The 27,176-nt window shown below is 37.5% G+C and overlaps 1 protein-coding gene across 4 annotated transcripts; it reads left to right on the top strand.

The window, feature by feature from the left end:
* Window positions 1–814: 814 nt before the first annotated feature.
* rufy2 (RUN and FYVE domain containing 2) lies at window positions 815–27,176 on the top strand. Of its 4 annotated transcripts, none has more exons than XM_038294589.1 (20): window positions 815–892; window positions 3,297–3,600; window positions 8,739–8,912; window positions 9,020–9,137; window positions 12,725–12,826; window positions 12,927–13,050; window positions 13,464–13,528; window positions 13,624–13,689; window positions 13,769–13,838; window positions 13,934–14,035; window positions 15,563–15,679; window positions 15,769–15,861; window positions 15,944–16,018; window positions 16,100–16,197; window positions 22,613–22,732; window positions 22,919–23,048; window positions 24,148–24,242; window positions 24,406–24,454; window positions 25,344–25,424; window positions 25,562–25,705. In XM_038294589.1, the coding sequence occupies exons 2-20, from the start codon at window positions 3,525–3,527 to the stop codon at window positions 25,703–25,705; spliced, it is 1,899 nt and encodes a 632-aa protein (XP_038150517.1). In that variant the 5' UTR covers window positions 815–892; window positions 3,297–3,524. The 4 variants fall into 4 exon arrangements, with proteins under 4 accessions (XP_038150517.1, XP_038150518.1, XP_038150519.1 ...); XM_038294590.1 differs by lacking the exon at window positions 815–892 and adding an exon at window positions 2,839–2,856; XM_038294588.1 differs by lacking the exons at window positions 815–892; window positions 3,297–3,600 and adding an exon at window positions 5,267–5,552 and having other exon boundaries at window positions 25,562–27,176.

The following is a 27,176-nucleotide window of genomic DNA, read 5'->3' as shown; positions in this document are numbered from 1 at the left end:
AATTGTCGCCACCAAGGCCTTGAAATAGTCTCCTTTCCATATTTTTGGCATTATCTTCCTGACGTTCCTCCATCTTTATATTGACATTATTTGGGATTGCTGTGTCTAAAATAACTGTTCTCTTTTTTGCTGTTTCTGAAATGTGTAATACAACAAATACATTGTGCAATAATGGACATTTGTAATATCAGTTTGGTTCAAAATTATTCATACTTTCATTGTTCCTGCATGTGCAGAAAAGTCTCTGCATCATTTTCTCAGTGGGCATGCCTGTACTGTAATTGAGATTATTTTCCAGCTGCACTGTTATCTGCACCGTCATTCACTTCAAAATAAGCCAATCACCTGACCGCAAACACAAGGCCCTCCTTCCCATCATGATTGGCTGGTAATATATTTGCTGTTTTCATTCATCCCTTTATACATGTCATTCAAACATTCTGCTAACCTGATATATTTAGCTTTTAAGAAGATATTAATGCATATTTTGCTGTATTTCCTGCTTTTTTTCTTTAAGTCACTATCACTCCCATCATCTCTTTGCTGTAGTTGTCTCCCTGCAAGCCCTCCTCCTCCTCCTCCTATATTATTCCAGAAGCCCTCCCCCCTCCCATCCTGTCTGCTTTCTTGTCATTGGGTGATGTGTGGGGTGATGGTTGTGGTTTCTGTCGGCGATATCTCCAGAGCATGTACCAGCTCACTGCCTCTAAGCTGAGAAAGTAGCCATAGATGGTTGGATGGCGTTTTTTTTATTTACAGAGACAGACATGTTTAGAGTGGGACATCTGGGAGATGCTGATTACTGCTTTTATCTTTTGCAACCAAGCCTGCAGTGGCCAGTTTCTGCACTAATGAATGAGTGAGGATAATATCTCTGCTTCTTGCTTTTAAGGTGAGGCAATAGTAACTGCATAACAGCATGCACATGCATTCAGCAACAGCAGGTTAGGGTAACCTAGAATAATAAGAGAAGTTGACAAAATTGCTACATTCAAATGCACATATATTGTTTTATATTTATGCCATGTTGAAAGTGATCTGTAAACTAAATTTAGAAAAACTAATTTTTTCTGTTTATATAATGATTATTCATAAACCTGTGAGCTGTATCAGAGTATTTATTATTGCAGCGCTGTGTCCAGGATTGCTGCACAGTGACAAGCTTGTTACTACAATGAAACAGCACCTCACATCCAATGGTGAAAAAAACCCTCCTGACAGCTTGTGATTTCCTGATTTAGCTATAAAGTTAGATTTTCATATAGACACTGGGTGGTGGGCTGCATAGGTGTGGCTCAGACATGAATGGAATGAGTCCCAATGAGAATAAAATAATTAAATCATTATTTAGGGATTAATTCAGTGGTCTGATATCTGCAAAAAAATTGAACAATATTACCTTAATTTGGAAATAGATCATTTATAAAGATGTGTTAACAAACGCATTTAGAGTACAGTCTGGTTGGAGTGTTCACAGGATCACACACATCCGATGTGACTTTTTTGACATAAGAACTGCTTTTTCCTTCAAAAATCTCACATGATGCATCCTAAAAAATTCACTAAACAAATACTCTTTCTCTCACTAACAAGATCATTATCAGTAAAGCCTTATGTACAAACATTTGTCTTAATATCTGTTGAAGTTCCTCATGAATGGGGTACATTTCTGATAATAGAAGTTCAGAGAAGCTTCAGAAACAACCAATTATCATGACTTAAAACAGTGAACAAATAAGATGATTACATGTTAGAAACTTTGATTATTAAACATTTTCAGTTTTCAGGCAGTATTAGCTTTACACTAATATATTTTTTTTTCCTTATCATCTTGTTGTGATTAATTTTCCCGGAGCTGAGCTTTTTAGATATGTACCTACATTAACATAACCAAAAAGAGGTTTTAGGTAATCTAATAAAAAGCAAAACCGAAATTATAATACAGAGGGAAAAGAAGTGACAAAAAAATTAAGAAAAATGCTGCAGGAACTTTGATTAGTATCTCGTTTAATGTTTCCAAAGGAGCATCTGTTAGTGGGAACTTGTTGAATAATTAATGCTGCAAAAAACTAAACAGCTAAACAAACAAAGACCTTCACCCTGATATGTTGATATTGTTGGTCACAGATACATCTAAGGTGAGTTTGTAGCATTTTATAGCTTTAATGCTTCTATCACTTATACCTCTGATATATGTTGCTGAATATTTTTTTCACGTGCATTGGAGTATTTGTTTATGGAATGGAGAACCATAAGATGTTATTATTTCTGTTGTATGGTGGGGTTATTAACTGAGAGAGTAGTAGTTTATTATATACTGTTTGTTATCAGCTTAGAGGTGCTAATGGGACCCTCTTGTTGCCATAACGATGCTTTGTAAGAAAATCTTCTTTTTGTGTAAGCCTTGTTTCTGCCTCAAGTCAACTGTCTTATCTAGCTCCTCAAGATATTTTTAACACTGACAGACAGCTGTAAAAAAAAAAACGTTAGTTTTCCTGAAGGTTTAAAAACTGTACCTTCCAAACTCATCACAAATAAAATTTATATCATCTCTTAAGATTAGTTAAACTGCAATGCAATCCTCTCTAAAAGGCTGATTCTCAGGAAATTAACACAGGAGGTACAGAAGCAGCCAAAAAGCCACAGATGTGTTCTGAACTGGTCATATGATCCCTGGTCAGCCTTTAGTGATTAGAAAGGGAGGAAAGAGCAGGAAAACCACAGAGGAGGAAATGAAACAGGGCTTTGTCACCGTTTACAGAGGACTCTCTGATTGTATGATTTTAGGGTTTAAAGGGTTTCTGTCATTATTTGGCGAAGCTGAAGCCTCTGGATTATTAATTATGAAAAGAAAAAGTAAGTCGTATGTTTAATCTGGACATTTTTTTTGTGACTTATTTTTAAATACTGAATGTATCTGTAGTAGGACAATGGTTGTCAAGTATATTATTATGGATTTTAAGGATAGGAGAATATAGACTAAATACAGGGGTTTCTGTCACTTTGAACAGTAGCAGCTTGACAGAGAAATTCTGTCATTCTGTCATATTTTATTCATTCATAAAAATGAAACCAAATGAATTTATTAATGAAGTATTTCTCTGCTCAGACACGACATTCACAAACAGCATGTTTCGTTTCATATCCGTTGCATAAGATTAATCAGTATCAATAGTTTTTTCTCTCTTTTTTTAAAATTAGACAAGCAAAAAATATTCAAAATCACAAATGTGCCTAGTTTTGTTCCAGTATGTGCTTTGTAGATCAGTCTGAAGCATCTTCTGTTTATTGCACAGATCACTCCCCATTGAGAACATCCAGAGTATAAGAAAAAACTGATCAAACTGGACTGCAATGATTCAGCCCACCACTGTGAAGAAGGAAGGGTCATTTGGGATGTCCAAAACACAACTGGACCTCACTGCCCAGCTTTAGTTCTGCAGGATCCATTCTACAACAAAACCCTTCAAAGACTCAGGAACACCTTTAAGTGACACAGGGGGCAGAGGAGTTTCCCACTCAGCATGTACTCCCCCCAGAGCCTGCATCGCTGGGGCATCACTCACAGTGAGAGCATAGAGCGTCTGGCTTACAGTCAAGGTAGGCCTCTGGTTTAAAATCTAAATGACTGACCTCAGCTGTTTGACTTTGATAACTTGGAAAAAATACAAGAAAAAAAAACAACAACAAAAAAACCCATATTGGAGTGTAGATTTCAGTTTAAACAAAAATAGAACATTCTGTTTAAAGCTATCTCATACATTTTTCTGGCAAAAGTACAAAAATGAATCATTTCTGGGGATTTTATCGGAAAACATTAATCTCCAGTGTATGAAAACATCTGGTTGCACTTAAAAAAAATAATGCAACCACTTCTGGCATTTACTTAATCATACTAAGTTACTTCAACACAATTGTTTAATGTCCTACTCTGCTAACATGAAACAATTGTGTTAATGTAACTGAATATAATAAAGTAAATGCAAACAAACTGTTGCGTTAAGGTCTAAGGCAGGAGTCACCTACATGATGTGGGCACCATGGGGTACCCACAGCATCTTCTGAACACAGCACAGATTGACATTTTTACTTTATTCTGTTGCCCTTCTTTTTTAAGCATTTATAGAGATTTAAAAATAACAATATCATAAAGAAAATTAGAAATAAGTTTAATTAAGTATAAAGTTAAAGTGAACACTGATCCTTCCTTCCTTCCTTCCTTCCTTCCTTCCTTCCTTCCTTCCTTCCTTCCTTCCTTCCTTCCTTCCTTCCTTCCTTCCTTCCTTCCTTCCTTCCTTCCTTCCTTCCTTCCTTCCTTCCAATAAAAATAAGTTTAAGTATGAAGTTATGGTAAACGCTTATTCTTCCTTCCTTCCTTCCTTCCTTCCTTCCTTCCTTCCTTCCTTCCTTCCTTCCTTCCTTCCTTCCTTCCTTCCTTCCTTCCTTCCTTCCTTCCTTCCTTCCTTCCTTCCTTCCTTCCTTCCTTCCTTCAATTAAGAATATGCTTATTATGTATGAAGTTAAGATGAACGCCCATCCCTCCAGTTCATATGTCAGTATTGGTAGCCCTAACTATGACTCAGTACCTATGAAGTAACCCTCTGCCTTGAGAAGGTTGGTGACCCATGGCCTAAAATCTAAATATGTCAAAATACTTTGATAAACTTAATATTTCAAACCAAGGAATCTATTTGTCATATCTGAGGTTGACTGAAAAACAACCAATTCTGAATGAGATTTTCTAAAGTTTGATGAACCATCTTCAGTGAGCAGCCACCTGAAGTTCCAGGTTCTACCAGCAGGGGGTAGCAGGCTGTAAAATCATGACGTAGTGCAGCTCGCTGCCTTTTGTGATCTTCGTGGGCCTCCTGACGCCGCCTCTTCACAGGGTGCAGCAGCGGGACTGTGGACACCAACTGTCGTTTAGGTTAGCTGGCTGTAAACAAATCTGTACACCTCCGAGATGTACGCCATAGAAACGCTTTGTGAGACGCTGTTTGCTGCGCTGTAATCACAGCCGTTAGCACACACAATGTAGAAAATATGACGCTTTTATGCCCGGGGGCGGTGTAACTTTTATGGACAGCTGGATTTTTTTTCTGCTGCTGTTGTTGTTGTTAAACTAATGCCATCATTTAACCGATGGGATGCCACACATGTAATCGGTGACGTCTGCCAAAATCTGTTGCTAACTAACGGGAAGTAAGCTGGATAATTGGTGCTTTAGCTGCATCGAGGAGCTCGGTTAGCATTAAAAATATTGAACATGGCATCTGCTGCTGCCGAGCACGACCTGGCTCTGTCTGAGGCGGACAGCAGTAAAGAGAAAGGCCAGGTGTTCGGCATTCTGAGGCTCCAGGAGGAGAAATTAGGTGCAGGGGAGAAGACGAGCAGCACTGTTAGAGGAGGAGGAGGTGTTGGAGACGGGCGATGGCAGGCTCCTATCTTCGCTTTAGCAAGGAAAGCATCAGAGACCATTTCAGGAAGCATTCACGTCCATCCCAAAGTGTCGGAACAAAGGAATTCTCTTCCCGGGGACTGGACTGTCCAAGGTACAGTATGCCTCATGCTGGTTGATAATAAATGAAACGATGTGACAGACCCTCTGCTCTCTCTGCTGTCTTCACTTTTTATCGTCGTAGTGCAATCAATCGATGTTTCAGTCATGCATCTCCCACACAGCTTTCTAAGCCGGGTCTCACATGATGCATAAGGGAAAAAAAGGCTTTGGGGTTATAACACTTTCCTACGGAAGAGGATTAGAGCCACTGAAAAAATAAAAAAAGTTAACTGATTTTTAAATTTTATTTCAGAATAATATGAGAAAAAAGTCAAAGTTCTGACTTTAATCTCACAATTCTGACTGTAATCTCAGAATTCTGACTTTTTAAAATCATAATTCTGACTTTAATCTCAGAATTCTGACTTTAATCTCAGAATTCTCACAGAACTATTATTACTACTACTACTACTATTGTTATTTCTGATTTTAATTCTGACTCCTTTTTTTTATCCGAATTCTGACTTTAATCTCAGAATTCTGAATTTTTTCTCAGAATTCTGAGTTTTCTCTCAGACTTCAGACTTTTTCCTAAGAATTCTGACTTTAATCTCAGAATTCTGACTTTAATCTCAGAATTCTCACAGAACTCTGAGAGCTAACATGTTAGCATCAAGCCGTATCCATGTCTGTTTTAGAGAGAAAACTAGCTCTCTCGTTTTAATCACCTTCTGCTCCTCCATTAATGAAATAGCATCACCGGGGACCTCTCTGGCACGTAAAAAGTTGCCTAATTTCAAAATTTTCCACCATTGTGTTACTGGCCCTCCAAAACAACTCACATCTTTGTTACTGAAGCTGAGTGCTCCCACATATCTTCCTTCATGGTGCCCATCTAGAGAGATTAAAGTCAGAATTCTGACATTTTCCCATATTACACTGAAATAATATTTAAAAATCATTTAAATGTTTTTTTTTCCTCTTTCCAGTGGCCCTAATCTTCTTCCATACATCTCGCTACGTCGTTCAGTTTAAAATATAAACCCCTCCTGACTCAGTCTACTCGGCTGTCGATGATTATATTTCCTCAGCAGCAGCATCGCTTACCCTCCCACTCTCAGCTAAATTTAAGCTTAGGGTGGTTGTCACCTTTTTCATCTGAAACTGTTTTTTTTTTTTTTTTTTTAGAAACAAACCAAATCAGGTCACATGCCTATGTGCATGTATGTTTATATGTACATTAATTCATTAATTAATTTGCTTACTTAATGGACATCTGGGTTGCATGGATTCTTAAGTAAAATATGAATTTGTGATGATTGTTGGTGGTATGATTAAATACTCTGTGCTTCTTCATACCCTTTTTAGACATAAGCCCATAATTATATGAAGAATTTAATTAAAAACATACATATATATTATATCACTAATTAAAAATAATATTTGAGTGTGATACATTGAAATTTTACTGGATGGTCTGAGATAAATGTAGATATTCATCATATAAAGAAAATATTCATTATTTTTTAACTTTCTTCTTTTTGACATTTTAACTTTAAAGTATAGTGGAGGATTTTTGCGAATTTTTGAAAAGACCCGCCCGCTCAACTTATAAAAGAAATGCACATGAACAACCCTGTACCTGCTCCGTATAGGGAACACTTATTCGTGCAAATGCATTCACCAGCCCATATCTCCTCCTGCACACTATGTTTAAAAATTTTCTGTTTGCATTGCCCATGCAATCTTACTCCAAAAGAAGATTTGAGATTTTTCCAGTGTCAGACTCACCACTGGTAAGTGAAAATGGGGACGAGCACGTAGGACGGTCTTATGTAAACATATCACCAGAATGATTGGCAATTAGGAGGGCCACTTATTTAGATGATCCACCTGGAAAAAGAACATCCTCCACTATACCTTTAATATTAACTTCTTGCTGACAGTTCCTAGCATAAATAGTTTCAACCAATGCTCCTTTTTCCAACCTTAAACCTCAAAGTGTTTTAAAGATTTTTTTTTTTTTTGATAGAGTATCAAAGTTGTGTGTAATATGAATCTACATGGATTTGAACTGTTTCACAAATGGAAATCAGAAGAATGTGTCTGAGTCGATACTTAAATCTGATTTCTAATTAAAACAGTACATTTTTAATAGTTCTTATTTCACCAGCTCAGTCAGAGTGTGAACATCAATTTTCAACTCTACTCCTATCTTTTTGTTTGTTTTATTTAGGTATAGACTTTGAATAGGATATCCTTAACCTTTAGATATACTCTCTTCACTGTTTAGGCAACTGTCCATTTTTTTATTAAAAGACTTTTTAATTTGTAAATCATGTTGCTGCTGCTTCATAGTTATTTTCTACCTCATCTACCACGTTAATTTTTTTCCCCCAAAATCCACAAAGGTGTGTGATTTTTATGTAACACGATTAAAACTGTTAAATTTTGCTTATAGTCAGTAATAATTTTGCAAAGCAAACTGCAGAAAATAATTTTTTAAAAATCTCTGCAGCCTCACTAAACCTCAAGCTGCTTTTGTATATTAACGGACATTAACTGATCAAATGAACAAGACAAACAGTGGAATCCATATTTATAGTTTGTTTCACTGTGTCAAAGAACATGCTGAGAAATCCCTGCCTCCAGCCTGACCTGTTGCTGCAACATTTTATTTTCCTCTGCAATTTGCTCAGGTGGTGTCTGGCTACACATTAACTCCAAATTCCATGAGTATTCAAAGGCTTTCCATCCTTAGGCAATCACATTGTCAAGCCTGGGAGGTTTTGTGTGCAGGAAAAAGAAAATTATTGAAAAATTACTTTCCAATTTTCCAATGAAAACATTCTATATTGAATTAGAACTTTTCTATTAGTTGGATATTTAAACAGATGAGTGTGATTGAGCAAAGGGAGTTAGTTGGTGTTTAAACATGTATATAGTAGTGAAGAAAATTGTGAGAATCATAAATAACTGCCATTGTGGTTTGTAGTTAAAGGTGTTTGCATGTAGTGGGTAGAAGCGTGTTGGGTAAGGGCAGCGTTGTGGTCCATGCAGCCAGGGAAGACTCTGGGTATTCTGGTATCTTATTAGAAGGTTTTTAACCAAAAAAACAATTTGCTTTGTTTTTTTTTTATTTAGATAAAGGGCTGGTAACCAGATTGTTATGGTATTCATGCCATCAGTTCTGAGCTGTCAAAGGTAACCCAATATTTTTTCATTTCTTCTCCCACAGCTATGCGCGACCCCATGGCCATGGAGCGAGCCAACCTACTGAACATGGCAAAACTTAGCATCAAAGGCCTGATTGAGTCGGCACTGAGCTTCGGTCGGACGCTGGACTCAGACTACCCGCCTCTCCAACAGTTCTTTGTGGTTATGGAGCACTGTCTGAAACACGGCCTCAGAGGTGAGTAAGAAGTAGTAGGATATTGTCTCATCTCCCCTCTCTAATGGAGTTCTCACTCATTTAGTTTCACACATGTGTATCTGAGAAGTCTCTCCCTATGTCTCCAGTAAAGAAGTCCTTCCTGGGCTTCAACAAGTCTCTGTGGGGCCCTCTAGAGCTGGTAGAGAAGCTGTGTCCAGAAGCGTCAGAGATCTCTGCCTCTGTACGGGACCTTCCCGGCCTCAAGTAAGGATTCAATTCTGCAGCCGCTTGTTTAAACACATTGCCATGCTCTACTGATCTGCAGCAGTTAAACACACACAAACAGGAGCAGCAGGAGTTTGTGACCTGAGCCGGCTCAGGGAAGTACCTGTGTGTTCTTTACTTTCACTTCACCTTTCGGCTTCACTTCTTTATTTGTTTGTTACCATTTTATACACGCAGCGAAAAACCCTCCACTTCTATCATTTGCATTTTCAAGCATTGCCAATGCAGAGTTTAACTAAGTACATTAAACTTATTGTTCTTTGAAGGAGTTAGGCATTTTTTGTTTTTGTTGATCTTTGACGGTGATTCTCCAGACGGGAAACCAAGTGTGAAATATTCATTGTTTCTCTCTTCTAGCAAAATGAGGAACATTTGTGTTGTCTGTTTCCTTTGGTGACGCTGAGTCAGACAGAAAGACGTGTAGCAGAGTTGCTCAGATGCCTAACGTTAAGAACAGGCTGATGAAACCTTAGTCTGTACCAGAGGCTGCAAAAATAACCCAAAGTACAAAGTAGAGTTAGCATAATACAGAGCATCTGTGCAGAGACAGGCATGCATACAACAATTAAAATAAAGCAGAGGTCTTCAACAGGGGGTCCGCGACCCCTAGGGGGTCCGCAGAGGTACTGCATGGGGGTCGCGAAAGTCTTGGTTGATTACTTTTTTTTATATTCCCTCCTGCAATTTTTTGCACTAAGTAAAATGTCTTTAAATACACATTAACATGAATTCAACGCACTGTAGGAAACATATAAATGGAAGCAGAAGATGTCCTTCAGTCATCAATGCACACATTTAGCGACACACAAGAGCTCTTTCAATCCTGGGCACCATTTCATTCACAACACCTGTCCCATCAAACAGGAATCAGAATCAGAAATACTTTAATAATCCCAGGGAGAAATTACTTTCGTTACATGACTCCATATGTAATAGAGTGACTATAGGACCAGTTTGATATAACACAATTTCATACATTATATATAATTAGGGGGGTCCCCGCTCCATCTCGCTATCAGTTTGGGGGTCCTTGGCCTCGAAAACGTTGAAGACCCCTGAAGTAAAGTATAAATAAAAAGTTGATTTATTTCAGTATTTCAACTAAAGAGGTAAAAAAACAATATTTAAAAGAATTGTTAAACACAGTAATATTTATTATTATGGCTTACGGGTAATAAAAGACCCACAAATCAGTCTCTGTTTCAATAATACACCAATCAATGGAAAAACAAAGATTCTTAATGTAAAATGTATTTCCAATCACTGTACAATATATATGTTTTTGCACTATGATAATAAGTTGATAAGACTTGTTTCTTCTCAGCACTGCTTGTGGAGTTGTTTTGGTTTAGGTGGAGCTTAACTCCAGGAATCAAACGGTTGCAGCTCATCTTCTGGATCATTGTTTGACTCCATCTTTAGTCCTGCAAATCTACAGCCTTTGATGTCTTACAATTCCAGCGAAAGTTTGTGAAAAGTACAATACAGAGTTCTATTTTAAGATTTGTTTTTAGATAAAGACTTTGCCTCTGTTTTATGAAATCAGTGCATACAAAGTAGTATAGTAAATTAAAACAATTATGTTTTCTAGTTTTATACTATATTGCAACCATGTATGATTTTACGGAAGTGTGTTGCATTCACCAAAGAAAAAAAAACAGACAGCTAAATCTCATAATTAAGAGATCAGTATCTGATCTTTTTAAATCGTTTTAAATGATTCTGAAGCCTCAGCTGTACTCCTTGCGGATCTAGGATTTTGAGAAGGTACCATGGACAGTTCTTTGGGATACCACTAAGGCTACGTTGACACAGCAGCCTGAAGTGACCCAAATCCGATTTTTTTTTTTTGGCCCATATGCAACATATATCTGATCTTTTCATGACAGTCTGAACGCACAGATCCGATTTTTTTCCAATGCGACCCAGGCCACTTGGCTATGTGGTCCTGTATCCGATTCGTCTCTGAACAGCCAGGTTGCATTTATCCGACCTGAATGCCATTAATACCCGACAAAGGTCACTATTCTGGGTCTTGGTATGAAGAAGCAGCAATAAATACAGCAACCATGGTGGACAACAATCCTGAGAGCAATATTTATGTTTAACCATCTTGAAAAGATTGTGTTTTTATGGTTGGGAAAGATCGCTAGGTGAGCTCAAGCACTACCATCCATGTTTACTTCCGTAAACACAGAGCACACTGGCCTGTGATGTCTTTGCGTCCTCTACTGCGCATGCAGGACACTTGCGTTGTATGACTGCAGTTCACACAGGAGATCACATACAGGTCGCATATGTTTGGAAATATGAACAGCAACGCAAAAAAAACGGATTTCACAAAAAAACCTGAATTGAGCATCAAGGCCTGCAGTTTGAACCTAGCCTAAGCCAGCTGGAATGCATTTCAGATGCATTAATTTATAGCCATAAAGCATTTAATTGCTCCTGCAGGAACAGTGCGACTTCCAGCAAGTCAGAATAGAGTGGGCTTTTTAGCCTAAACAATTCTAAGGACTTACTGTGCAATGCTGACAAACTAAAACTAATTCCAAACGCATTTTTATTACCCAGTGTCACATACCTAAAAGGATATAAAAGCATAGTAAATCCGAGAACCCACTCATTGTTCACGTTTCATGCAGCATAGCTATGAATGTCTTTCGTGATCTCCTAAATATAACATCTAATTATGAGATCTTATCTCGTAATTTGGAGATGAGATCTCATTATATTGAGATCAGGATCTCACAATTACGAGATCAATATCATAATTATGAGATCTTATTTTATAATTATGAGAAAAGAGCTCATAATTACGAGATACCAATTATGAGATAAGCTGTCAGATTTTTTTTTTCTTTTTTCTTTGGTGACGCCTGTTAAAATTAATTTACATAATATCAAAGGTAGATTTTCTTTCCCTGATTGAAATTATGAAAACCAAACAAACAGTTTTAAAATGTATTTATAAGGAGACAATAATAACATATACTCAAATACATAGTGTCTCAGTTTTGCTTTTGGAGTCTCACATCAGTGTTCAAACATTTCCACTCAGAATTAGCGCTGCGCATTTTGTTGTATGATTTATCATTATCGTGATACTATTGTTGATTCGTCTAAACAATAAACTTGAATTAGTGTTGTTTAAAAAAAACTCAAAGGATGGGTAAAATGAATTTTAAACATTTCTCTTTCATTTTTTTCCATTTTGGTGTTGGCAAATTCACAGAATATGATTAAATGTGGTTACTATGGGATGTTTAGTGATATAAATCACACTTCTTTATGTAACTGGTATCCTGAAGAAGCCTATTTTAAATGTTTATATTTTTCCAGCCTAGCTGTGATTGCTCTGGTTGTCAGAGCTCTACAGTTACCTAAGAACAGCCTGTGAGAATGAATGAAGATCTGTTTTTATCGTCAATTTTATTGTAATTACGATGGTCCCACAAAATACTGTCATTAGATTTTAAGGCCATATCGTGGGCCCAGCCTTACGCAGCACAGCTGTTGAGTAAAGTTTCAGCTCGCTGACATTATGATACTTTTGTGTCCTGCAGGACGCCTCTGGGCAGAGCCAGGGCATGGATTCGTCTGGCTCTCATGCAGAAACGGCTGGCCGACTACCTGCGACTTCTCATCACTCGAAAAGACCTCCTCAGGTACACTTTAGAGAAAGAGATCACCTGACTCTGCTAATTGTACTTTGATAGCAGAGGTTTTGCATGTTAACCTTGAGAGAACCTATTGAATCTTTTTCAGTGATTTCTATGAGGATTCAGCGCTGATGCTGGAGGAGGAAGGGGCAGTGATTGTGGGCCTGCTGGTGGGCCTGAACGTCATCGACGCTAACCTCTGTGTGAAAGGGGAAGACTTGGACTCTCAGGTAATTTAGGCTTTTTAAACCCCATCGCACAGAGAAATAGATCCCTTTATGTCATCAATCAAAGTGTTTCGGACAGTGCAGCTGTGTTTTTATACTAAGCATTCCCTCATCCAGTTATCAAAAAATGGGTTACTGCTTAGCCACTTCACCTGCCTGTGAAGTGGCTTTATTTTGGCATTCAGCAGAGTGGGAGGTTGTGTGGATATTAGGGGGTCAGAATATCGGGGAAGACTTTTCCCCTCAGTTCATCTTCGCATAAGACTAGCTCGCCTTTTTCTCTCTAAAGAACAGAAAAGCTGATTTGAACAATACTAATACAATGACTCATGTATTTCAAGGCACGATGGGCCCTCTGCTTTTTTTAAGAGCTTTAATCTGCAGCAATGATTTGCTTCCTCGTCTTTCCCTCTCAGGTCGGAGTGATTGACTTCTCCATGTATCTGAAAAATGACATGGACGATTACAGAAGCGAGGAGAGGTATTGCCTTTAAACATCTGTTCATTATTTCATGCAGCTGGTCTATGCCTCTGAATGGGATGCACAGCATGTTTTTTGTGTTTCCGTGACAACAGGAATAGCCAGATCTCATCCATCTTGGACCAGAAGAATTATGTAGAAGAGCTGAACCGGCAACTCAAGTAGGGCTTTGGTTCTTTTATCAAAGATAACTGACTATTTATGAATATAGGGGGGAAAAACTTGTGTTTTTTGCTGCAGCTCCACGGTTCATGGCCTTCAGAGCAGAGTCGATTCACTTGAAAAGTCCAACTCCAAACTCATTGAAGAGGTGAGAGTCAAAAAAAACAAAAGACATAATGTTTGACCCTGAAAACAAAGAGTTGGTGTGAGCTCTGTTAATTGTTGTACTGTGTGTGTTTGCAGCTAGCTATAGCCAAAAACAACATCATCAAGCTGCAGGAAGAAAACCAGCAGCTCAGAGGTGAAAACAAACTGATTCTGATGAAGGCACAACAACATTTGGAGGTAACACAAAACAAAAAATGAAATAAACAACAATGAAAAATGTCCTTTTTAATGCAGATTAAATAGAAAAGTTGCACTAGTGAAGCAAATTATTGCCCAACTTAATGTTTTTGGGGTTTTTTTCAAATATCTAATCAGGTCATTTTTATTCATTTCCTATCTGTCTATTATTCCAATGATTGTCCTCCATATCACACAGACAGGAGTTTTATTTATGTTAGGAATAGTGGGTTATTACATTTGAAGGTAGAAATTATTATATGATTTGTATATTTTTCTCTTGAAAATAATTTCCTCCAGACAATGTTTTTAACTCTAAAAGCTCTTAGCAATGTTGGGGTTTTACTATTTTTTCCCCCTCCTGCTGTTTCATAAAGGGATTAATAAATTATAAATAATCACATTTGAAATTATAACTAGGTGAAATATTTAGTGTTTGTCTCTGTGATAAAAGTTAACTGTACAATAAATTCAACAAAACCTTGTGATTCAAAGTTGAAGTCCATCCCTCATTCATTATTCAATAATCACATTGACATTATGTTATTTATTAGGTGAACACAAATGTTACGTAACATTTAGCTGCTGCTTCAAATGAAATTCTTAGGGGAACTAAGGATGAAGTCCCTTTTCACTGATTCACGATCTAACTCCATGAATTCCTCTGTCATCATTTATGTGAATACGTTTCAAATTAAATGTTTTGTTCTGACCTAAAAGTAATTAGAGTTTGGAAGAAAAAAATAACAAAGAGGTATTCTAGGTAGGGAGACCAGATTAGGTTCCCAGTGCAGAGCTTTAACAGAAAAATCAGACACCTTACTTTGACTTGGAGGGTGTTGTTTGATAAAACCTGGGTTAAAGTCTTGACCTGTGGTTCTTACTATCTGGTATCCCAAGATGATCTTTGCACAGCAGCTGTTGCACCTGGGCTGATTGTCGTTCTGTGGAAGGTTCACCCCTGTGTTCTCTCACTAGGATTTTTGGTTGGTTTTCCACCTTCAATCAGTGTGAAGTCAAATTATACATGAAAGAAAGAGGGAAAAACAGCTCTTTAAAAAATGTTCTGAGCTCATAAATTAAACACAATCTATAAAGTCGGGCGGTACTGTGTTTCATATTCATCTTCACACTCCTAAAGATTAAAAAAGTCTAGAAGTTGTCTCCTGTGTTGCTGTCAGAGGAATTTAGAGATGTGTGTTCAAAGCCCAGTACACAAGCAAGGCCAAAATACAACGTGTTTGTTATTTTATTTTTCAGAAAACAAAACGTCGTACTTATTCAAGGTTATCGGCATGTGATAATTTTAAGCAAAATAAAACAGAATGCATTTGACTGGATGACACTAACATTATTTCTTCATTAGCGTAGCTTATTTAGCTTTACAGATCTCCGAATACACCATTATTACAGATTAATCTAACATCAGAATGCAATTCTTGAGTCAAGATATCATATGTGAAAAAAGTCCACATGCTGACTTTAATATTGAACAAGTCTAAAAATATGCATTTGTTACTTATTCAGGTGACTCAAGGCGACGCATCAGTGGAGCGGGACACCTACAAACAGTCCCGTCAGGGTTTGGATGAGATGTACAATGAAGCCAGGAGGCAGCTGAAAGAGGAGTGCCAGCTCAGACAGGTCAGACCTAGGATGTGTGTAATGGACTCTTAAAATATGCATGGAGACGATTAAACAGCAGACTGGGTGTGTTTCCTGTCTGTACTCAGGATGTGGAGAACGAGCTGGTTGCACAGGTGTCTATGAAACAGGAAATGGAGCTGGCCATGAAGCTTCTGGAGAAAGACATCCATGAGAAACAGGTTAACACAGATTCCCTGCTCATATGAAATATTGATGCACAGGGAGAAGAAATGTGTTGACAACTATTTTTATAATGAGCAGGACACTCTGATCGGACTGAGGCATCAACTGGATGAAGTAAAGGCCATCAATGTAGAAATGTACCAGAAGATGCAGGTAATGGCACAAACCTGCTACTTATTTTTTAAAAGTAGACGATTCCTCCTGCTGTAAATTCCCCCTCTCTCTCCCATGTAGTCGTCAGACGAAGAGATGAAGAAGAAGAATGACGTGATCAGCCGCCTGGAGGAGAAGACCAATCAAATCAATGCCACTATGAAACAACTCGAGCAAAGGTGAGATATTTTGCCATGCCTGTAGACGCACATCACAACCCTGTATTAAACGGATCAGTGGCAGAACCAGACCCTCTCCACCTCAATGTGGGTTTATTTTTTCACTTTTTACATGGGTGTCAAACTTGAGCCTTCATCGCTTTTGTCCTGCTGCTTTGAAGAGTGTCTCTGGTTTGAAAAACATTAATGAAATGGCTAGATTGTGTCACATCCTTCAACTCTGAGTCAGGATGTGTTGTTGAAGGATTTGTAACCCTAAACCAGGGGTCTGCAACCTGCGGCTCCAGAGCCACATATGGCTCTTTGGACCCTCTCCAGCGGCTCTTAATAGTGGCTAAAATGTATATAAAGAGCTAAATAATTTACTTTAATATATACCGGTATCAATAGCTTTAGTGTTTTTTATAAGATGGAAAAGAATGAGATTAAAAGAACCAGAAATATGTTTTAAGTAAGGATGCACGATATAATGGGCCCCCTATCGGTATTGGCCTTAAAACTGAATATCGGACATCGGCCACCCCACCGATATTTGATCAGCTTCTGAGTTTAAAAAAGTCTAAAAAAATAAAAAATAAAATGCTACTTCTTCTTCTTCCTCAAAAACTTCTTTTTTACAGACTTAATAACTTCTACACTGCAAAAAACTAAATCTTGATAAGTCATTTTTTTCTTAAAATAAGTGCATTTGTTCTTGAATTGAGGAGATAAAAGAGACATCTTGCCAATGGAACAAGACAATTTAGATTTAAAATAAGAAAACACATTTGCATTCTCTTATTTCAAGTGAATATTATCTAATTATCTTATTTTAAGATTAAAAATAATCATTCCATTGGCAAACTATCTCATTTACCTACTCAAATCAAGGGTAAATACACTTAATTTAAGAAAGTTTTACTTATTTCTAGATCATTTTTCCAGTGTAAAGACGAGGGAAAAATATTGATTCATTAAAATATCCCAATATCTTCATATGCTGATATATTGCCATTTAAAAACACCATATCAGTCTCTTTTACTAATGAAATACTGCTATATGTCATCGTTATGCTACGAAATCCCCCGAAAATTCACCAAATGTTGCCATATTTTTATATGTTGATATATTGACGCGGTATCGATCTATTTTACTAACAAAATCTCACAAGAATTTGCAAAATATCACGAGAGTTTGTAACAGAACGATGAAATTTCACCAGATTTTGAAAGTAAAATAGATCGATACCGTGTTTTTAAAAATTTATTTTATTTATTTATTTTTTTTAATTGATTAATTTTATATATATATATATATATTTTTTTTTATTTATTTATTTTTTTTTTATTTACTTATTTTTTTTATAATAAATAAAAAATAAATAAATAAATAAATAAATAAAAATTAATTTGATATCAGCATATGAAAATATATTTGAGTATATTATTTTTCAAAGTGTCAGAAATGGATAACAAAACTGCTATTTTCAATGACTACTTATTTTTGTCCAGCTTTAACATCGGTATCGATATCGGTTATCGGCTACATGAGTTTTAAAATATCGGCATATCGGATATCGGCCAAAATCCCAATATCCTGCATCACTAATTAGCTTGTGAATTATATTTTTTAACATTAAAATGATGGCAACAACTAATTTCCTATATAAGATTAAAAGAAAAAAAGGTTTTCTAGTAAAAGTCATGTTATATTTTGCGGCTCTAAACAACTTTTACTTGGTCGAACTCTGGTCAAAACGGCTCTTTGAATATGAAAGGTTGCAGACCCCTGCCCTAAACCTTATGGGGTCTGGTTTGACACTCATGACGTAAAAAATGATGCTACATAAGTTCATTTATTAGCACTTCTAGCAAAGATGTGAAATGGGGCTTTATGTCATTAAGCAGGCAATGATGCTGATTTTTTTTTCCCCATAATGACTCTTATACATTCAACTCTTATAATATTATTCCAGAACATCAAGGAAATTAATCCTCTGGGATTAATTAGGTTTCACTGAGCGCTGTTTCTATGAGCAGCTGTCTTCCAGCTTTTCATCTTACTGAAACATACAAGGAGCTGAGGAGCAATGAGTGGTCTTTTTATGTCACCAAGTGGCTTTAACAGCCTTTGTGTTCTATCTGCATGTCAAATAGAGCTACTTTGCAGGTCGTCACTAACGTAAACGTGTTTCCTAAATTCACCTCATGCCCTTTGTTAAGTACAGCTGAGAATCTGTGATGATGTGGGCCTGTTTTTCTCGATGCAGTGCAAAAAATTGGCTTCATAAATCTGCTGGCCTCTGACAGAAAACTGAATGGCTCCTCTTTCAGCAGAGATCACTGAGGTGATCAGGCCTTTGGGACTGTCCCTGTACATCAGGAAAGCTCCAGCTTATGTTTTTAACTTGCTTTTAATGGAAAATACGTTTTTTAGCCTCTTTTCATAAATACATTTTTTTGCATTTTGCCGATGGTTGTTAACTTCATACACAGCAGTTTTTGATGCAGATGCTTTTATTGGTCTTATGCAAAGAGATCTCTTTGTATTGTAGGAGAAAACATGGCTGCTGTTAGTGATTTAGCCAAAGATACATGTAAGCTGACATCAAGAAATCCAGTCCTTAAAGCTTTCTACAATTAGAAGTGAGATTGGCCTGCTCCAATAAAAATGAACCTTTCTTCTTTACTAGGAGTGCTGAGTAAAATGTGATGACATCATAAACACACTAATTTTCTTGGCTGTATTAATGCTGAGGAGAAGCAGGGAAGAATCTGTAGGCAGTTAATTAAGACTCATCATTGTTCAGGGTTTCCCCAAGGAACCAGGATGCTGTTCACACATACATCATGTCATATGTTGCTTTTATGTCACCTCAGCTGCAGGCAATGACATGGTTAAGGCACATTACATGTAAAAACAAACATACAAAAAACTAGGTGATTTAACCATTTATGTGAGTAAAATTGTTCCTTTTAGGTAATGGATAACCTTATATCGTCCTTGTGGAAACTCTATCCTCTTTCATTGATCATTTCTGTGAAGATATTTTCATGCATGTTAAAATGAAGTACTTTATACTTATTAGGACGCTGCCTGCTGGTTTGTTGATGATTCACCCACTCCCTCCTCGTCTTGCTGTCTCAGAGTCCAATCAGTCCATCCCTCCCCTCCCTTCCCCTCTCCTTCCCTCTCCCTCCTTCTCTTCATTGGTTAAGTCTCCATCTTATCTGTGATTGGCTCTGAGTATGCTGCTCCAAAGCTTTATGCAGGCTGGTGCTGCAGGATGCAGACTCTGTTTAGACTTTCAACTTACCAATAAATAAAGCTAAAAAGAATAAAATAATTTACCAGCTAATGTGGGATATATCTTACATTTAGTTATAGAGTGTGTGGTTTTCCAGTATTTTAATGTATACCAGCTATTGATGTATTTATGTTCATCTGTTTCTCTACATCACATTTCCCCCCTTCACCTCCCAGCCTCTGCTCCAGTATTTCCAGTCAGAAAAAAAAACATGTATGCAGTTTAAGTCCTGACTTTAAGGAAACAATGTCTCACTAACACTTCCTGCTGTGTTTGTCTTGGAAAACTTACATAACTGGTCGGTGTAACTGGGGCTGCATTAGAGTACTGATGTATTGACATCCTTTCTTCCTTTCTTTCCTCCCTCTTCCCTGCCCTTCTGTTCATCTCATTTATCCCATTCATTCTGCTTCCTTTGAACCCTCGCCGTCTGATTATTTCCCCCTCCTGGTTTCTGCTACCGCTCTCCTTGTGCAGCGATAAAGATCTGCTCAGCCAGACCAGAACACTTGCTATGTCATTTGTTAAGTGTGCCAGCACAGACACAGAGCACCAGTACAAGCTGGTCAAAGACATCTCCTTTTGAGGACATGTTTACACCAATAATTCACTAAACTCTGAACAACATTCCTGTTATTTAACTCAAAATAGTGAAATGGTTTTACAGGCCAGAGAGGCGGCATAGAATCGGGTATAAAACCCACTGTATGTCAGATTCAGCTCCTGTGGATATTTGAGACGGTTTTCACCAAGTTAGATCCAGAGAACTGATCAGCATTAGAGCAAACAAGCTTCCTGAGAAGCTTTGCCGAGAGCTGCTGGATTGTCGCTCTAATGCTTTTCAATGAACTATACACTACTTATATATTCAGTCACGTGTGTATCACCTTTCGTTCCAACAACGCTCAGTTTCTATGCAGTAAGGTAGTCTGACTCTGATATGTAACCATTGGGTCTTCTTTTATGGTTGATATAAAGTGGAAAGTGAACACAAACATCAGGGTGATTCCTTGTTCTAGGATCAAAATCTGTCCAGAGGATAGGAGTGTTCATGTTGTCCCATAGCTGCATTTAAAGTGTGTCCCTTACATTCTGTTACCGTAAAAGTTCTAGGGGAGAAATAAAGTCATAAGTTGTATAAATACGAAGTGGAAGGAAACTGATGTATAGTTTTCACATTTTTTTTTTAAATACAATTTTCAAAATCTTAAAAGTGTGGCATGCAATTGAACTCTGTCCCCTTTAATCTGCCACCTCTGAAAATAGAGTGGGAACGATCCAATTGAGACATCAGGTAACTAGTGAATTGAGTCCAGCTGTGTGAGATTTAACGTCAGGATAAAGGCAGCTGTGTTCGTTAGCCAACATTAGTGAGGAAAAAAAGCATAATGGAGTTTAAGGAAAATGGTGAAAGATAAAGTTCTGTAGATTTTAAAGCAGGATTAGGTAATACATGCATAATAAACCCCTCACTTGTTGAATCTATCATTTGAAAGCTGGTTTTCATTTTCTATTAAATTAAAACGGCCATCTCAATGGTGATATGTGGAGATGATGATGGCTTCATCATTTATTTTTAGAAAAGATGATCGATGGAGATAAAGATGGATGGAGCTGATTACAGTGGAGCCCTGAAGTCCCTAAATGATTGCTGCTGTAATGCCTAAAAGTGGCTTCTACCCACTAAGTGAACTCAGCTGTGTTGAACTCCATACTTCTCATATGTAGAAGTTTTTGAAAACCGTGCATCATTTTCTTTCCACTTCATAAATGCACCATTATGCGATAGTCCTTTACAGGAAATCCCAGTAAATTAAAATGAATATGGCGACTATAAAAAAAATAAAAAAAAAAATCAACAAAAAAACAACTGGCTCTAGTGTGAAAGTCAATTTGTCAAATCAGTTTTCCTCTTGCAGTCATTTTCTTGTTGTTTTAGTTATTTTGCCAAGTCAGTCTGTGAGGAATTTAGAGCAGATGGGACTGTTTGTGCAGCGCACTGCTTCAAATCTGTTGCTGGTTTGTGTTGCATGTGTTGCACCTCCTGACCTGCTTCACAGTGGCTGTCAAAACCCTGTCTGCACCTGCAGTTAGTCCCTTCTGCTCCTGCTCAAAATGTCTAGTAAAACTTTTTTTAACAAGTGAATTAAGTTTTAGATCAGGAATGAGCAATTCCAGTTCCAGAGGGTCGGTATCCTGCAACCTTTAGATGTGCCTTTGGTTCAACACACCTTATCAAGTTATTAGATGATTGAGAGGACTCTGGACGAACTGAGTGCATACTGAAGAGATAACTCAGCCATTTGATTCACGTGTGTTGGACCAAGGATGGATGTAAAAGTTGTACGATACCGGCCCCTGGGAACTGGAATTGCCCATTCCTGCATTAGTGAATATAATTTAAAGTCATGTTAAAACTGCAGAGTTGCCTTCCTAAAGGTTGATTAATATCTGCAGAAACAAACTGGTTACAAAGCTGTAAAAATCTGCATTGCTCTCATTTTTGGCGTTCTTACTGACTTCTGTGATATACACTAAAATAGAAAATAATCTTCCTGACTGTTCTAATTACCATGTTTATAAAAACTTGAATTTTTGGACAGAAATGGAGCCAGTCATGCTAGTTGAAGTTCACTATTGTATTTTATCACAGTGATCAATAAATCAAAATGTTTTGAAAGTGCTGATTGTGGCTAGAGTATTTATTTGGTTTTCTGTTAGTTTATTTACCCTGTTTAAAAGTAAGGTGTTTGCTTATTTTAGTTTGTAGGGATGTACAACCACTCATCCTGAAATTAAACTGAAATGGATCAACAAAAAAGGTTTTGAAAGGCATCTTAATATTAAAAGAAAATTATGCTGCTAAAGCTGCACGTGACTTTAAAACAAACAAAAAAAAATACTCTTATCTTTCCCTTTTCATTTTGTTTTGTAGATTTAAACAGCAGCTTGCACCACACCATTTTACTTTCTTCATCTTTCACCTCAGCACAAGCGTTGAGTCTTCAACCCATCCTCCCATCCATTGTTTTTCTTTCCCGTTTTGTTTATTTTCTCCCTGCGCGCACACACCTCCCAGATTTTTCTCTCCACGGTCCTGAGTTTGTCCCCTGGTTATAATGGTGCAGATTACAGGAGGCAGAGAGGCACCGCAGCTCCGCCGAGGAGGGGTCCAGGCGCTTCAAGCTGGACTTTGCCAACAAGGCCGACATCCTGCAGCGGCAGATCGATCAAAGAGAGAAGCAGCTGTAAGCAAACTTCACTGACTCAGAGTTAGACCTGCACATGTTCATGGCATCTTCATCTCACAGAACATTGTAATCTGGAGTTTATTAAATTATTCATAATAAAAAAAAATAAGATGAACTTCTTTTTGATTGAGTTTGAAATGTATCCTTTTATGTGTTCCTTTTATGGTCATCTTTAACGTTCAGGCAGCAGCTGGAGACAGACCTGAAGATCGAGAGGGAGTGGAGACACATGTTACAGAATGATCTGGAAAGAGAGAGAGACATGGTGTCTCAGCTCAGCACAGAGGCCTTACAGATCAACGGACTGAAGAAGGTGAGAAAACGTAGACCTCACCAAATAATCCAAACCTCAATCTGGTTTTGAGTTATTTTAAGAAAAAGTAACATAAGGTTTTACATGTTATGGATTGAATGTGAAACGTACGAAAATTTATTCATTTTAAAAAGATGTCTTTAAGGAGCAACATTTAACTGTGCTGTCTCTGCCTGCAGCTTCTGGAAACTGTCCTTTTCTAATTGACTTGACTTCAGTCAGACTGGATGGAGATTACCTATTGACAACAATTTAAACTCTGGCCAGAGATCCTCATTGGGGTCTATATCTGGACTTTGATTGGGCCATTCAAACAAATGATGTATGACTTAAACCACTCTATTGCATCCCTGTCTGTATGTTCTCCTGATGAAAGGTGAACATCTGATCTCATTGTGTTTTTCAGCTTTTGACAGGTTTTCTTTCAGGAACATCCTGTATTGAGCTCCAATAATTCATTCAGAACACCTGTCCCCCATTTAAAATAAAAACATGATGCTTCCACTGCCATGCTTTGCCATGGTGAATGTTGTGTTCAGGTTTGTCCTTTTCCATCACACGGAGTTAACATGCAGTCTTCGAAATGTTGCTCTATCCTTTGTATTGGTTGCAGAAGAAGCTTCTTCTCGTCTCTCTTTCATAAAAGCCAGAGATGGGGAGTGCACATCTCATATTATTCCCGCCTTCAGATATTACAACCTTGGCTTTTGATTTCTGCAGCTCTTCAACAGTTGCCTTAAGCTGCATCTGTGGTTCATCATCCTCTCAGTTCAGGCAGACAGTCGCCCTACAGTAGGTTTGCAGTCCAGCTAAACTCTTTACTTTCAGAAGACCGATGGGATGAGTCCAGTTGGCTAGGGTGATGATTTTTGAGGGCAGTTGCTTGTGAAAGAAGCTTCAACATTTTTGCTGATAAATATTTAAAAAACTATAATTTTACTTCAGGTTATTAAGCTTAAAGTTCATTGTTCCATCACAAAAATCTCAGTAAACCGCACTGATGTTAATTATTCCTTTGCAAGGCTAATTATCATTTGAATGCTACAAAGACACATTGACTGCTTTGATCTAATCTGTTCACCTTTTCTGTGTTTTCCAGGAGTTTCATCGCCTCCAGGATGAAAACATTCAGCTGAAGACGATCTGTGAAGACCAAGAAAGGGCCCTGGAGGAACTTGGGTCCAAACTTAGCGAGTATGTCTACTCTACCTAAGGTTTCCTTCAGTGAAATTTGTCTAAACTTCAACCAGGTTATGTGTTAGTCTATTCAAAGGCGACTCATGGCAAAGTATGGTTCTGACTGTTCAGGAAAAAACTTTTATTTCTGTCTTTTCCCTTAAATCTTTTTGTGCATCAGATCTAAACTGAAGATTGAGGACATCAAAGAAGCCAACAAGGCCCTGCAGGTGAAACCACAGAGCTTTGAAGTCAGGTTTAGTGACTCACTGATTTAAATGCAATGAAAGCTGTAGTATTTCAGTTAATCAAAAAGTTAAAGTTTGCTAAATTATATTATATTATTTAGTTAAAAAAAAAAATAAACTCACAGCAAATAGATCCATTGAACAGTTCCTGCAGTTATGTATTTAGAACATTCATATCTGATTTAAAACTACTGACTGATTTTTACTTATAGTAAATGAAAATGAAAGATGTAGTTTCTCGGAGAATCACTTAATTACATAAGACCAACAAAAAGGAATTTTTGAAACAAAATGTTCATGGTCATTGACCCCTGACTTTCTGTCCTACAGACAATCATTGACAACTTCCATAAGGATGGTAAACTAGAAAAGATTAGAAAGAAGCTGGCTTTTAAGAGTGCTGTATCCAAACAAACTAAAAGAAAGCTAAGTGGAAGAAAAAAGTGTGGTAGGAAAAAAAATTACTAGCTTAAATACATCCATAGGAGGAGGAAGAAGCCATGCCCAGATTCCTTCAGTTGTCCCACTCCTTTTGTCAAGAGACTTCTTTATCACAGAACATGTTAGGAGCATCAAACCTGGGCTGAGGACAAAAACTGAAACCTTTCTGTTAAAACAGTTTTTGATGGTTTTATGCTAAATCCTTTATTTGAGGAACTTAAAGCTGATTTGTCAGTAGTTGTTAGCCTTAAATATCATAATCAATAATAATAAACACCTAAAATGCATAAATCTGGGTGTAATGCATCGATGAGATTCATTATATCTCTTGAGATATAAGGGATAAATTGTTCTTTTGATAATACTTTGGTTTATAGAGATGTTCCTGCTGAATTGTATGTGAAACAAACAGACTGGTTTTTGCTTTTAGGGGGGGCAGGTATGGTTGAAGGATAAAGACGCCACTCACTGCAAGCTGTGTGAGAAGGAGTTTTCCATTTCAAGACGAAAGGTTGGTACTCATTGGAGTTTATTTTTAAGTAAAAACCAGGGGCTGACCTTTTCGTGCTAGCTATTTTAGATTAAGCCTCCATCGAAAAATGAAATAGAAACAAGGCATTTAAGATTAAATTGGACATCTGTTGACAGCACCACTGCAGGAACTGCGGGGAGATTTTCTGCAACAGCTGCTCTGACAATGAGCTTCCTCTGCCTGCATCTCCCAAACCAGTCAGAGTCTGCGACACGTGCCACGCCCTCCTCCTCCAGAGATGTTCCTCCAACGCAACATGAGACAAACCTCAGCCACAGCCGCCACATCCTGTTGGACTTACAACTATCTACTCTCAAGGCTTTCATCAGACCCATGTGTCCTCTATGGTTTGCTGTTAAGGGTGGACCACATCAACAGATCCTGGTTTTATGTAGTCTTCTTTTTTCTTTGTACATTTCACAGGCTATTTTGGCACATTCTGCATGTTCCTTTCACATCGTCTGGTGCAGTTTCTTGTAAAGAGGAAGCAGTGACTGTGCTCTTTTTGGCTATATTATTCTTGCCTTGTTCTAAGTTAAAAACAACTTTTATGTGTAGCAAAGAAAATCAGTCATATGGGGACAAAAGTTGTACATTATTTAAAAGACTGCAAAAGAAAAAAAACAGGATGTAATTCATCGGTATGAACAGCAGGTCTGCTGTTCATGTTTTTTTCTGTGGATCAGTGAGTTTGAACATAAAGCTACTTTATAAAGAACTGAAACTGAAATTGCACTGACTGGTTCTGCTAAGTGGTTTTCAGAACCAAACCCACTACTCCACCGTTACACTGCATGTGACAAACCCGAAACCCAATCTATTGAGATTATATATCTATAACAGTCTGAAGGACATGTGCCTTTTTGCTGTTGTTCTGCCACAAAGTCTGACTTTGGAAGGCCTTCTCTGTGTGATGAGAACAAGCTGTCTTACAGCAACGTTTACGGAAATTCTCAACGCTAAGCCTAACTGGCAGGTTGAATGCAAATAAAGACTACAGATACTTTTTGCAAGGATTATTTGGCTGCAAACACAGATCTTCTGGATTTTGTTTGATCAAAGTTTAAGAAGGTAATCTTGATCAGGTTGAGATAAATGTATAGCAGAGCTGCTGCGTAAAAACTTAGTGTCAGTTAGGACACTAGACGAGACTAATTCAACAGTGCCATTTGAGCCAATGTAAATACAGTTTATGCCACTCGTCTCTGTTTCCAATGTTGCTGAAAAACATTCCTATCTGTTGCAAAGATATTTCTGTTAGAAAAAGTGATGTTTTATGATATTTCACAGTAGCAACACTAGCCAGTCTGTTGAGATTGAAGGTGCACTTATACAGTGGTTTGTGTTGATGAACCACTAACTGCACACACAGGTATTTGCCAATCATAGAGTTTATAAATCATAGACATTTTGTATTTATGTTTGATTTTTGTGAATTCTGCACATTGATTTGTCCAAACAATCCCTGTTAATTTGAAGTCAGCTGCTAAGGACATTTCAGCACTGCTCCATGGTTTACAAGGAAAGTTTAAAACCCCTAATTTTATATATATATATATATATATATATATATATTTTTTTTGTTTTTTTTTTTGAGTTGTGTATTACAGTATGGAAGCCAATAGAGGCTGCCTTCTGCAATAGAGATTTCTTTTATTTATCTCAGGATAACTTCGGATTGTCTTGGGGGGGCTTTTGTTTTGGAGTTTATAAAGTGATTATTCAAAAGCA

Source organism: Cyprinodon tularosa, unplaced genomic scaffold (assembly GCF_016077235.1).
Source record: "Cyprinodon tularosa strain WSP-4 unplaced genomic scaffold, ASM1607723v1 ctg342, whole genome shotgun sequence".
In the NCBI taxonomy this organism is placed as follows: domain Eukaryota; kingdom Metazoa; phylum Chordata; class Actinopteri; order Cyprinodontiformes; family Cyprinodontidae; genus Cyprinodon; species Cyprinodon tularosa.
Note: the sequence above shows the minus strand (reverse complement) of the source record. Positions and strands in the feature narration are given on the sequence as shown.

What these genes read in the sequence shown, in the direction of transcription:
- rufy2 (XM_038294588.1), top strand. Translation starts at nt 5,267, where the DNA reads ATGGCATCTGCTGCTGCCGAGCACGACCTGGCTCTGTCTGAGGCGGAC. An exon ending in CGGGACCTTCCCGGCCTCAA is followed by an intron (nt 9,138 to 12,724) that starts GTAAGGATTCAA and finishes TGTGTCCTGCAG; the next exon opens with GACGCCTCTGGGCAGAGCCA. An exon ending in AGGAGTGCCAGCTCAGACAG is followed by an intron (nt 15,680 to 15,768) that starts GTCAGACCTAGG and finishes GTCTGTACTCAG; the next exon opens with GATGTGGAGAACGAGCTGGT.